Source organism: Wolffia australiana, chromosome 14, assembly GCF_029677425.1.
Source record: "Wolffia australiana isolate 7733 chromosome 14, ASM2967742v1".
In the NCBI taxonomy this organism is placed as follows: Eukaryota; Viridiplantae; Streptophyta; class Magnoliopsida; order Alismatales; family Araceae; genus Wolffia; species Wolffia australiana.
The window spans coordinates 13,717,502-13,731,827 of NC_135848.1; the positions used below are offsets into that span (position 1 = coordinate 13,717,502).

General features: G+C 36.5%; 1 protein-coding gene across 1 annotated transcript; it reads left to right on the forward strand.

Moving 5' to 3' along the window:
* Nucleotides 1-253: 253 nt before the first annotated feature.
* LOC144712230 (proteasome subunit alpha type-2-A) lies at nucleotides 254-5,224 on the forward strand. The gene is made up of 11 exons (XM_078586445.1): nucleotides 254-430; nucleotides 517-593; nucleotides 1,128-1,192; nucleotides 1,460-1,506; nucleotides 1,975-2,050; nucleotides 3,955-4,022; nucleotides 4,180-4,249; nucleotides 4,381-4,466; nucleotides 4,690-4,752; nucleotides 4,832-4,897; nucleotides 5,037-5,224. Exons 1-11 carry the CDS (start codon nucleotides 390-392, stop codon nucleotides 5,083-5,085), a joined length of 708 nt encoding a protein of 235 aa, XP_078442571.1. The 5' UTR covers nucleotides 254-389; the 3' UTR covers nucleotides 5,086-5,224.
* The last annotated feature ends 9,102 nt before the right edge of the window (nucleotides 5,225-14,326 follow it).

The window sequence follows — 14,326 nt, forward strand, 5'->3', positions numbered from 1 at the left end:
TCAAGTTGAGCCAACAACGTTGACGTTGACGCTGACGCGGAGGTTGACGAAAATTGAACTAAAAACTTTACTGATAAAGGCTGATGACGGCGATGATGTTGTAATCATCAACGTCATCGTCATCGGCTGTATTTTCGGACGAAATAAAATGTTTCAAATTATAAATTAAAATTGATGCGGATTATTCATTAAACGTAAAGTGCGATTAAAAAAACGAAACTGTTTATTGAGTGATATTTAATATAACTGCTTGCCCTCTTCCCAAGTCTTCTCGTAACAAAGTTCAAACTCCAGCTTGGGCTGGAGAGATTGAGAGGGTTTCGTCACGGTTGATTCGATTCTCGTAACGAGGTTCAAGCTCAATCTGGTTCTTCGATCAATCTCACAGCATGGGCGACAGCCAGTATTCGTTTTCTCTCACCACGTTCAGGTGCGGTTTGATGTTTCTTCGTCGTTGCAATGTTCTTGTAATTGTGCCGATTCTGAAGCATTTTTTTGTTGGTCTCTTTCGCACAGCCCCTCCGGGAAGTTGGTCCAGATTGAGTACGCACTTATGGCTGTTGGATCCGGCCAGACATCTCTCGGTATCAAAGGTAGTTCTTGTTTAAGTTCATTTTTTGTTTTTACGGTGCTCGTTACTCTTCTCTCCTCTTAAGAGCACTCCTTCGGCATCGTCGTTCTTCTGGGAGATGTTTCGGTTCTTTTTGTTCATCAAATAATATGATGCCACCGGAGTGAATCAATGGATGCGATGAGAATCTGATGCTAATTTCAATCAGCAGTGAATGCATGTGCCTTAATTTGTTCCCAAATGATACGTTTATCTTGCCATTCGTCTTTAGCCGCTCAACGGCACCCGTTCTTTAATTCTGCCAGAAACCAAATATATTAAAATTTTCCGGAGGGATTTTCCCCTCAAATTACTGTTGCACGTTAGGGAGTTTGATGGGACGATCTTAATTCATACTACTTTTGCTATTAAGTTTTCATATTTTCTATCTCTTTTAGGTCTACTTTTGCTATTAACCGATGTTTTTCGCATTGATTTTCTATTAAGCGTGCAGATGACTAATTTAATTTGTTTTTCTTAATTTGTAGACACTAAACTCAATTGACTGTTTTTTCAGCTTCTAATGGTGTTGTCATTGCCACCGAGAAGAAGCTGCCATCAATTCTAGTTGATGAAGGATCTGTAAGTGTATTCCTGAATTTTCCTTTCAAGCAAATTGTTCCATGCTCATTTCATTACACGACTAGCGTATTTCTGCAATATAAACTTACTTCAACATGCCAATTGCTTATATTATCTGACCGCAGTTTACATAATCTTTCTCCCAAATAGCTCATTATTTACCTGACCATAATTAGCTATTTATCCTCTTATTTGACTTCTATTTTCATTTTAAAGTTTTATTTCACTATGACCTCTTTTAATAGTGTTCAATGGTTGGGAATGCAGGTGCAAAAGATTCAACTGATGACGTCAAATATTGGAGTAGTTTACAGGTTCTTTTTCTTATCTCCAGCTCAATACGAGATCACAGTGTATTCCACATTATTTTTGCGATCTGCACTAATTTCTAAAGTTAGGGTTGAGGACTTTTAGTAATCATCGTCAATATGTGAACATACTACTCTTGTGTGGTATGAATTGTATCCAGTTGTAACTGATAGCCTTTTTCTAAAAAAATGTAACAAATAGTCCTTATTTGCGGCATGAAATTCTTAGACATGTAATTCTTAATGCAGTGTCAATGTGTACTTTTTCATCATTAATTTAATATTTGGTGCTAAGATACACTCTTGTGCACCATAGTTTTGCCTGATTTTGAGTGGCAATACGTATGTTCTAGTGTTTCAGCACCTGTAAATTCTTTTGTTTTTTAACACTCATGTCAAGTAGAATGAAGTAAACAAGGAAGTCAAATTTTTATCACTGTTTTTAGTTAAGCATGCTTCGTCAACATTTTGCAGTGGGATGGGACCAGACTTTCGGGTATTAGTGAGGAAAAGCCGAAAGCAGGCACAACAGTATTACAGGTTATACAAAGTGTGTATCGCAACTCGGGTCTCATTTGATTTATGAATTCATTTTTAGTTCATGATTCTGTCGAATGGCATTTTCTTTGTGTCCCTCTGTAACCTGTGGGACCTGCAAAGTAAACGATACTAGCTGATGTAATTCCAATCTTTATACGATGCCCTGTACTTTTTGCTTAATAGGAATTTTCAATACTTATCAAATTTATTTGTAGATCGTTCTCTTTGAGCTTTTCTATTTTCTGATTTTCATTCACTTCTATTATTGGTTCTGATACATTCCCACATTGGGGATGGATCGATGATCGAAAATGTACTTCCAATTTCCACGAGAAAAGGTTCTGGGGTTCCAATATTGCTTCAACACTAGAAAGAGAGGAGGGGGATATGAGGGGGAGAAAAAGTTTCTGGGTAGAGAGGAAGGAAACGGGAATGACGAGGGGAATTAGCGAGGTTGCAGGAGAGCAACTGTGGGCTTGGCAGTGGAAGTGAGGACGTTGACTGCGAGCTGAGAGAGGGAGAAGTCACGACCAAGATGAGAGGGAAGAGATGACGAGAGAAGGGACAAAGCTTACTGTGTGATTTCCTGCAACAAGCTGCCTTGAGTGGGGCTTTTAAGTAGGAGTCGTTGTGGTCTGGGCCTGTGCTTTTGTAACGGGCCTGGTCGGGCCTTGCTCCGTACATATACTCGCTGCTGGATCATATCAGCGTTTCTATCAAACTCATTCTTACCATTTTGCTGTATAATGTCGCTTAGAATTTATTGGGTTTCTGCTTGTTGTATCTATTACTATTCAGAAACTGAACTTTGTTCGCAGCCTGTGTTCAGTATTTGCTACTTTCTTTTAATTGCTTTTCCGAAGCTCAGAGTCAATTTGGTTGTCGATTAAATTTCTTTTATCCTCAAAAAAGTCATTCGATGTATTTTTCATCAAAGATATTTTTTGTCAGAATTCTATTTAAACCTTGTGTCCAATAAATGTGAAGAGTCTTTATAAGAACTCCTGGTCCACCTAAGATCTAGTTAGGTGTCGACAGAGGATGATATGTGGTTTTAGACAATGGATGGAATGAAATCTTGCAGAATCATGTTTCCTGCCATGAATGCTTTAAATACCAGCGTACAATGGAGTGGTCCTGTGCACTCTTCATTCAAGTTATTACTCTGGTACGACTCTTCCACATATGTGCAGCGGAAGAAATGAGCCCGAGACAACTAACAAGACGAAGGTCAACATTATAAAATAAGGAGGGGGGTCAAGCTGGGCGTGAGGAGGAATCGCAGCAGACTTTCTTGTAGTGTAGCTTCTGGAGATTCTCCAACTCCGGCTTGGCTGGCAAAGGGAGATCCTCCTTTCCAGTGGATGACTGACCAATACGGTCAGTCGTATTGGTTTCTCTACTGCAGCTTATTCTTTCTCAATAACTCCTTGAATACATTGATCCAAGTTTGCTGAAATTTGGGTAACTTCTGGGAGCAATTTTTATAGATACGTTATCTCACCTTCTAAGACATTCAGGAGCGTATCATATTCCCACTAACATAAGTCTGAGATAGAGAAAAGAACACAGAACAGAGGCAACGAGAAAGTGGCCAGGACTGGAAAAAAGATAAATTGTTCTTTAGTAATATGAATGAGATATGTTGTCAGGGAAGAACTCTTATTTCCTTGGGGAACCTATGTTGTTTTCTTTATTTCCTTTTAACAAGAATTCTTCAAGGGACAAATAAATGTTCTCTTTATAATCCGATAACTGTTCCTTTCCATGTTCCTACACTGATCAAGTTTATTACCGATATGAGTATCTTCCTTATGAGAATAAACGAGTACGCGGAAGCATTTGACGTCTGTTCTTTTGCTTTATTATCTTCTATCGTGGAACTTACTTGATATTTCACTGTATTTAATCTAGGAACAAATTCCAGTGACGCAGCTTGTAAGGGAAACTGCTACTGTCATGCAGGAATTCACACAGTCGGGGTACGCTTGTTTCTAGACTTCGTTTTTGTTTTTGAATTTGTATCAGTGAATGCTAATAATCACTTATTATGGGGTCTCTACCGTCAAAATAACTGCTTTTCCTTGTCATTTTGAAGACATCCGCGGCTGATAACTGAATGCTTTTATTTTCTGCTAGAGGTGTGAGACCGTTCGGAGTTTCTCTTCTCGTTGCTGGATATGATGACAATGGGCCACAACTGTACCAGGTATCCCACAGTCGCCTGATAATTTCCTGATAATTTATCCACAAACTTCGGTATTAACCATAATTTACTGCGATTATGTCACTGGAGGTCATCAGGCATTGAAACTTAACACTTTTCCCCACCCGATGTAGGTTGACCCTTCCGGGTCGTATTTCTCATGGAAGGCTTCAGCCATGGGCAAGAATGTCTCTAATGCCAAGACATTTCTCGAGAAGAGGTATTTTTTACATTATATAATAATATTTCATGGTGAAATTTTCATTATCCTTGAGCTGCTTTCTTACGGCGGACATTTCCGATGTTTATATTTTCATTAAGGGCATATTGAGTTGGATGGTTCATTAATGTGCATGCCTTTTAGTGAATGTTATCCGTCGTCCAAAGTTTTCTAATTTTAACTTTGGGATTGTGGTCGTGTTAAAATTGTGTAATTAATTCAGGTACACCGATGACATGGAGCTTGATGATGCTGTCCACACAGCCATTTTGACTCTTAAAGAAGGGTATTTTCTTCTCTGACGTCTTAATTATATGTGTTTTCTTATTCTGGATACCGTAAGCTTGTCTTCATGCCGTTTCCAGTTTCGAAGGTCAAATATCTTCGAAGAACATCGAAATCGGTATCATCGGCGCAGACAAAAAATTCAGGTTTTATAATTCTCCTATTCTCATATCTTCCTCTTACAAATGTATTTTTCTGTTTTTTAAATAAATGTGAGCAAGTCCTTGTACTTTTCCTTTTAAAGGTTTAGATTAGCTCTCTTTTTTAATGTTCTTCGTTTTACAGAGTCCTGACACCTGCAGAAATCGACGATTACTTGGCTGAAGTGGAGTGATATTTCCCAGCTGGGACGGTAACTCCTCCATAATCAATATAATCTTTCTGCTTCATGACTGCTTCTCTGGAATCATCTATTTTAGGATCATGTAAGAGGTGGTTGATTTTGTTAATTAATCATTTCGGTAGAAAACTAATATTCTCTATTATCTTTATTTCCTTTTCTACAGTTTTTACCAAATCCGAGGAAACCTCTGTGAAAGAATTGAATTAGGAAAATATTTTCTCCGTTCATATTTAAACGAGTTTATCACTAGTTGGTCTCTGCGTATCCCTGATCTGTGAATTTATAGATCCGATTATGATCGATCGGTTTTCATTCGATGGAGAGGATCAATAGATCGTTAATCTATCTATTGCTTTTTAATACTAATGTTTTTCGTTTTGATATCTGATATTTGTTTTAGAAATCACAAACAGAATAAATATAGTATCACAACTCATCGAGTGAGACTGCCTTCTATTTACATCACCCAATTTAAATTATTCTCTATCGTAGATATAATATTGTATTCGATATATATTTTTTATAATATAATGAATATTATCATTTAATAATTAACTGTTTGAATTTGTCGTATGAATTATGCTAGATTTTACAAAATATCAGTGAAAGTTAGGGATAGGAAAAAATGTTTGGTTTGCGAGCGAACATGAACACGGACGAACATGAACACAAGCACGACAAACACTGGTCCGGGAACAGACAATAGAAACACAAACACGAATGTGAAAAATATAAGACTAACAATGTTCATGAATGGTTTGCAACTGAACAAACTGCTTGCTAACATGAACCATGATGCAAAAAAGGTGTGTTCCTCATTCTGACCAGCATCCATTTTTCTCATAGTTATAATTATGATTAAAATAAATTATAAAAGTTAAAATTATAAATAAAATAAAATGAGCTAGCAAGTCTTGGGGCATGAGGCTTCGCCCTTGCGTCTGGGGGGTTATCTCACCTTCGTTTCATACATATGTTTTCTGAGTTTTGGATAATACAGACTAATCAAAGGCTAACTTATCAGAATTAGTCAGCCAGTAGTTTGTTTAATATTTGGCAGCCACTCATTTCCCCTTCGAGTCCAACAGAATAATGTTCTTTACTCTCTTGCAATGGTCCTGTATTGAAAATTATATTTGTAGTACAAAGGAAGTATCATAATACATAAGAATGTCATAAAACCCTAATCCTCTTTAAAAATTATGAGAAATGTAAACAATGATTGAGATCCAGCAACTCATCCTGATTGTTCCTTTTTTTTGAGATTGGGACGCTATAATTGCTATAGATGAATCATCTTCCTAAATCTCTTCTTTGATTTTTCGTCCATGGACTGTTGATCTTCTATTAACTTTTTAATACATTATTACTGCACACTACTCTGTGGTTCAAAAAAAATTTAGAGTGTCTTGTGACGACTCCAACTCTAATCTGAAAAAATATACATCATGCATACAACCTATGAAATTGTCTCTCTATCCATGCATGATTGTTCGACTGGCAAGAAAATGCCCAGAATTCACAGAGTTTGAAGGCAAAATCAGGGGATGGGACTCCTCACAGATAGAAAAAATGCAACATCACAAATTCAACATTCATTTAACATGATCTTACCATGACAATGTTAGCAGAAGATAATTTCCTTATGTAGTCTACGATATGCAACTTCAGATTGAAGGAAGATAGTGAGTTCTTCTTCCTGTAGATAAAGGCAAACAGCGGTTAATTCTCAAATCAATGCCAACAAATCGAAGATTAACACAAATATATATTTCTGCCTGTTCGCTTGGGGATGAATAGTGTTCGTTTGCCACTGAATGACAAATTTCTCATCCCTAATTGAAGTGGTCAATTAACACCTTGAATTCCTCAAATGTATTTCATCATTTTAAAATATAGATAATTAATACTCTTATCTAAAAAATAAAATTCCACAATTGTAAAATAAAATCTGTGTTTTTATTCAGATATAGTGAGATTAATGTAATGTCTGAATAGCTAATGGGCTTGAATAAAAGAAAATGAAATTAGTGACCCGATGATTCAGTTAATCTAGAAATAATCAAATAGTATCAAATGATTGAGGAGCTTCCTCATTGATTGATTTGATCAATTCCTAATTTCTAATGGTATGATGTTAGTCAGACTTGAAAAGATTACTAGCCGAACCCAACCTTAGGTGGGGAGGGTAAGGGGACAGATGGTAAAGCTGGGGTTTGTGATAGGAATTATGGGGTATATAAAAATTAAGGTTGAAATACATAGGGATCTAAGGTTCTCATGTAGTTAAACTAATAGAGACAAGTAGATTTTATGTTTACATAATGGGTTTAAATTATTTATATATTACTCATCCAATTAATTCTAATTAGATTCTTGAATAGTTTAAAATAAAAGCGATACTTTATTTTTCCTAATATTTACTAATTTATACTGAGTTTAAGATAAAAGTGTGAAAACCAGACCTTGGATAGCACTTTGACGGCATATGATGGCGGTCGGGATGGAATCGACATCAGTTTGACAGAAATGTTTGCACAAGATGGGGCAGAAAGACTGACACTTTAGAAATAGAAAAAATGGCGGGATCAGAAGTAAAGAAAGCATGATGAATGATGCAGCAGAAATAGTAGCAACATGGTTTGTTATAGTGAAAACAGTGACATGTGCTAGATGAGGTGCATCAGCAACATTATGCAACTTTAATGGCTGAATAAACATGCAAGAAAATAAGCACTTCAGTGGCTGGGAAGGTGCATTTGGAAGAAATAGTGAGATCTTTAAGAGAAGAGGCAGTGGCATAAGTAACTTGCACTCCAATATCAGTAACAAAAATGGGCATGGTGATAGTAGTGGCAAAAGCAATGATAGGTGCAGCAACAACAGTAACATTGAGAGATTGATGAACTGAATTTAAGGGGATAAATAATTTTTTTATGTATTAAAGTTCTTGTGATAATATTTATATTTCTTTATCAGTGTGAGCAGGGCTCAAATCTACATGGAGCCAATGTATTGACTTCAGAAAATTGTTTGAAGAGGGTTAGAAAATGGGAGTTTAGGTTTTAGATTTAATACTACTTAATTTTTTAAATATTAATAGGTAAAATCGTGGTGAGTTTAAAAATATAATATTAAAAATTAAATAGTTATATTTAAATATATAAGAAAAAAATATAACCTAGGAATGCATCTAGGTAGCATCCTTAGGTAGACTGGCGGATGAAGCAATCGGAATGGTTGACTCAGCACAAAACAAAAAAGGGATGGCAGCCTACATGGTTGCTGCATGGAAACTGGATGGGTGGAGTGGCATAGTGGCTATGGCTGGATGATGACTGTGTTTATGGGCAGCATGGCAGGTGATGGCTGTGCAGGTTATGGCTAGAGTTGCACCATCAATAGCATAGTGGCGTGCATGAGCCTGACTTTTAAAAAACTTGGCAATGCCATTTTTTTACATTGATAATGGGGTGGAGATTTCAAGATAATTAAGAGAAATCTCATTTTTATGCCACTCCAAGTTAAACGATGTTTGTCCTCTAAAATCCTATTTTCAGCCTACTGAAAATAGTAGTCCAATGCAATTTAAGAAAAAGATGGACTAAAGAAATGTTTTTTCATAATTCTAACCATTAGGAGAAAAACATAAAATTAAGAGTAGAGAGAAAATGAAAAGATATTTCCTAGGCTCCTTGAAGGCTCCATATCCTTTATGATTTGGTGACCATGGACTGGAGGTCCAATATGGCTTGGTATGGTCCTCATATCTATGCCTTCACTCGACTAAGATGTAGGAAGTATGCTCCACATCACTATTTAGCTCATTTGACTGAGTCATAAACTCTAAATTATACTCAATATGGCTTGAGGTTTTTGCCTACTCATCTAGTCTAGTTTGTGATCTGGGTTTCTCCTTTTCTCTATTTGAATAAATATTACTCATTAGATCCATCTTAATACCTCCACTCAAGTGAACTTCAAGAAAATGTGTGAGTTTTAGACACTTGACTTCAAGGAAGTTCAGTAAGGTTTGTCTCATAATACTGACAACAACCAAAAATCATGAATAATATGATGTGAGTTGTAATTTAATTTTAAAGAATGCTTCATTGATTTATACTCAAAATTATAGATTCAGTCTCCTGAAAATACATCTGAAATGCATAATTGAAACAAAATGGACTAAAGGAATTTTTTTTTCAGAAAGCTATCCATTGTTAAAGAGAACTATAGAAGTAAAGAGTAGTGAGACCATAATGGTCATGGTAGTAACATCAGTTGTAATGATGGTTAAAATGGTAACAAGAAAAGATGCATGACAAGAGAGGTGGTAGCGCCATAGAAGTAGAAAGTGTGAGGCAATACAGGCAATTAAGGGGGGACACAAAAATTACATTTTACCATTGCATAAGGAAACTACATGTAGCAGCAGTGGAAGTCACACATGTACTCAACAAGTGTGATTGTCTCTCAATAGTCACATGGAAATTCTGAGCAACCATTGCACATGGATGTTGAGCATGGAGGCACAAACAGAAAAGCAGTATGTACACGATAACAGAAGTGAAAATGCATAAGATGTGTGACTGTTATCAATGGAACAATGACTGAGCTGAGTGTGCACAATATCAACAAAAGAGCATTCGATTTAGCAGTGAAGATGGGTGAGTCAGAAAATTACATTTAAAGGAATCAATAGAATGGATAATTATTGTTGTATAATTATTGTTGGTTTATAAGGCTGAGATTGAAATGACACAAATATGATTCTTACAACATTAGTCCAAATTAAATCATTACGGGTCGTTAAACAAACTGAAACATGGTGATCAAATTACCTTTGCACATCGAACCAATGATTTCTTGGCTCCTCAAGAGAGTCCTGCCAAGCCATAAAAGTCTCATATCTCTAGTCATATGCACATAACTGTTGGCACGTCAAATATTTTCCTCTTCCTCTTGATGCCCCGTCATGGTCTTGCCATTCAAATCACATCAGAAAAAGAGGAAAAAGGTATAAGGAGAGAAAGGAGAAAAAAGATGCGTGCATGAGGAACTCTTTTATGGGTATGTTTTTAAGGTATTTTACTATTTATAATTTGGGATAATTTCATGAAAGCCATAAAAGTATATCTTTTGTCCTACAATAAACTATTTGCGCGTGAACCTCTAGACCAATACTTTAAAGACCATAATTTGATATCTATTTTTTAACATGTAAAAAATATTTTTTGGGTACTCACCCTAGTACTGGCTAGCCTAATGAAGTAGTGAGACTCAGGGACAATTTTTATTGGGCGACTAAAATTATTAACTAGAATGATACATTGGCCTAGGGGGTCACACACATAATATCAGAGGGGCATTGATGAATATATTTTACTTTATGAGTTTTTTTCTGAAAAAAATGATTAAAATATAAATAGGGAAGGGGCACACATTTCAAGCACCCAGGCTAGTCAGAATTGAGAGCCCTCCTTTCTCCACTATGTTCTCTTCTCCACTCATCCAAGGAGAGTATCTTCATGGTGAGAAGATATTCAAGATTTACAATGAGAGTTGAAGAAGATGAGGTGGAGATCCAAGAGCAACTTGATTGTGTGGATAATTCTAGTGGTCGAGAACATGAAAGGCTTCGGAATAATATCAAAAAGAGGAAGTCAACGGTGGAACAAGTTCCTCATAAGGTACATATGATGGAAACCATGTTTACACGCTTTCTCATCCATGGATACCATGTTTTCATGATTGAACCAAGGCATAGAACCCAGTAGTTTATACTTAGTATAATAATTGAAATTGTATGTAAGTATTATAATTTGTAGTACAAGTAACATTTAACTCTCTTGTCTCTTAGTTTTTAGATAAAATGCAATTATTTTGTCTCTCCTATTGGAGCTTTTTTACAAGAACTAGCAAGTCCAATAGTAATAAAATAAAAATATTAACCTCGGAAGGAGATAACATGAATTTGTTTCATGCACTTCCACATCATTTATTAACATTTATATTTAAATACGATATACAATTCATGCTTGAACCTACTGATTTATAGGTTTCATAATGTTTTAATATGGTACTATGAAAATGTATTTATTCAATAGACTCATAATCTCTTTTCAAATTAATAGGACTAATTATGTGTTTATGGATTTTTAAAAAATTTTCAGGATATGTTTGCATGAATTTACTAAAAATAGTACTTTATGAGATCATAATACATATTTAAGAGTTTTATGAAACTTTTTGAATTATCATGGTTAGAAAACTTTCAAAGCAGTCTAACTAATTTCCATATAGTCGGTGGGTTGTGGGGAAAGGTTTGTAGATGACAAGAGGGCGTGTACATCTTGTTAGAAGCCCATGAGGCACACCAAAATCCACATTACTTTCTCAAGATGTAATGAATATTATAATACCTTATAATTAAATTACTGATGCGCTGAAAATATGTATCCATGATCTACTACAAATAATATGTGGTGATGAATTAATGAAACATTATATATCATGAAAGTACCTCTTAATTTATCACTTGGATTATTTTCTATATTTATTGGTTTTATGAGACTAACCCCCTAACATCTTCCTTGAAGTCAAATGGTAGGTTTTTGACATCTTATTGAGGTCATTTGATTACAGATGCTTTGATGAATTTAATAATAAATTATGAGGTCAAATTGGAAAAGGAGATGTCGAAGAAATAAATCATGTTATGTTCCCATGACTTAGTTAAATAGTGCCGCCTTTTTGGATCTGGCCAAAATTCAAATTTAAAACCAATTTTCAAGATCCTAGTGAAGCAAAAATGTGGATCTAAAGATAATATCAACTTTATCATTCCCTCCATTCCTAGTGCATCCACTCCGAGGAGATTTTTTTTAACATAACATGATTTTGACATAATCTATTATTAACATTCTCTCACTCTCATTCTCTCATTTTAAATTGACGGATAATCAAGATGAACACTGAATTATCTATAGATAGAATAGTGCCATTTTCTCCTACTTAAACTATAAGTATGGCTGACATGTGGCCATTAGTGTTGAGACACTAAGGATAGATGTTGGATACTCCTTAGAGAAAGAGTTCACTGAATTGATTTGTATGAATCCCTATAAATTATGATACGTACACATCAATTATATTGATTCATGTCACATTTCTCTAAGTGATCCATTGACCTGAGACACCACGGACATCTCGTGGATGGATGATTATTTTCTTACCATAGCTTACGGGTCTCGAACCATGGAATTCAAATAAATATTAGCTTATATATAGTAAAAAGTACATAGAGGTGATTGAGTGATGATAATATCAAAGTTAGGGTTTTAATTCATCGTCGGTAATTGAGATTATTCAACAAAAATATATTTACCCATACTTACTAAGTAATATTTAGCTAGTGATGTGTATGGATCGTCTTCACACGGAACGATGGCTCAGGATTTAATTTTCTTACTATATTGATTAACAATACAAGAAAAGATAAAGACAAGGATATAATAAGTGAGTGATATCAAGTAAAAGGTTGTAAAATTTATAAGTCAAGCTTAAAGTTAGAAAAGAAATGAGGAAATAAAAGTACAATTACATGAAGTTTTACAAGAATAAGTTAGAGGACAAGATGGATACGATATTGATTGAGTGTGTGAAAAGGGTGATGGTAGAGTGAGAGACAAGATAATGGGTACGTAAGGAACTAGAATGATAGTAAATCTAATTTTGCTTACGATGATGTAGGGAAAGAAAGAATGCAAGGTGAAGACGCTTGCCTTAAATCCTTAAGTTCAGCAAGGATCACCGAAATTTACGAGTGTTGATAAGCTCCCCTCTTCTCTAATGCTTCTTCCCTCACACCCAAGACACCAAGAACACACTTCATGGATCTCAAACTCACTACCTCTTGATCAGCCCACACAAGTAGGAAGCAAGTTCAAGATGAATTTCACAGTGATTCAGGCTCTATTTATTGATCAGAGGATATGGATGAAAAGCGGAGGGAGAGAATAAGTGATGGAGGACCATCCAGTCAACCACGCCCCGATCCGTCGCCAGCCACGTCGTGACGCTCGAGCGGACGTGAAGAATCTAAAATTTCGCTACCAAGCTTGAGAACCGACATTGTCTTATTGCTTTGCGTCGTGTATTTTTATGTTCTCTCGTTCTCTTGTCGTCTTTGGATTATCGGGAGGCCCCTCCTGCGTGAGCACCGACCTCCCCTCGTGCGTATTTTATTTTTAATTATGTTTAAATGTTATCTTTAGGGGGAGGAAATCCATGTTGGGCTTCTTCTCCCCCTAAAGAATCCTTTTAAGGGGAGCCCAATAGGCTCTCCCTTAAGAGGAGGGGCCCAAAAGGCCCATTTCCCCTCCACAACTATCACTTCCCCAATATAAAAAGGGAAGAGTGGACGTGGAGGGGGGAAGAGAAGTCTTTGTTTATAAAACCAGATCTCGTTATCTCAATTTGGCAGTTATTTCTGTGGTTGTTCATGGTGATTGCGTTCTGAAGAAGATTGTAGCAGAAGAATGATCCTCATCGCCGTAGAATAAAAAAAGTCTTCCTCGTCGCCAGAAATAGTCCACGTTTGCCTAAGTCACCATCGACGAATCTGCCCCCTTCAATCCACTGAGCGTCGCCAAAGATTACCGACAGTGAATCTCTGCCATATCCGCACATCCACGACGCAGTATCGCTGGCGCAGCGGTTCTTGTCTGGACGTCGGCATCACTTCTTGCGTCCACTTCCTGACGTGGATTGACGGACCTTTGGAGAGAATTTCCCTCCCTGAAAATCGAACAAACCTGGGAAAACATTCGCTGACCTGGATCTCCTCAGTCTCTGAAATCTTCCTTTTGATCAGCCGACGGCCATATCCCTGCAAATCACGATCCACTCTTCTTCACACTGCTATTCTGGTCGTTGGGATTAACGAGTGCCAGTACTTTGATCGAGTACTCCTGCAGATTGGTCCAAGATCATTACCTCCCTGTCGAATTCCCTTGGGAACATTCAGACTTTTTCAAGAGATTATTAATTTCACCACCATAGAACTCTACGGGAGACGACTTGTCCTCTGGTTCGTATTATCGGACAACGTGGGTTTGGGGCTTTTGGAAGACAGTAAACATTCAAAGGGAGTATCCCATCTGTGATCTACAACATTGATCAACCTGCCGGTTTAGCCACGTGGATCGACGATTATTACGATCCCCATCCG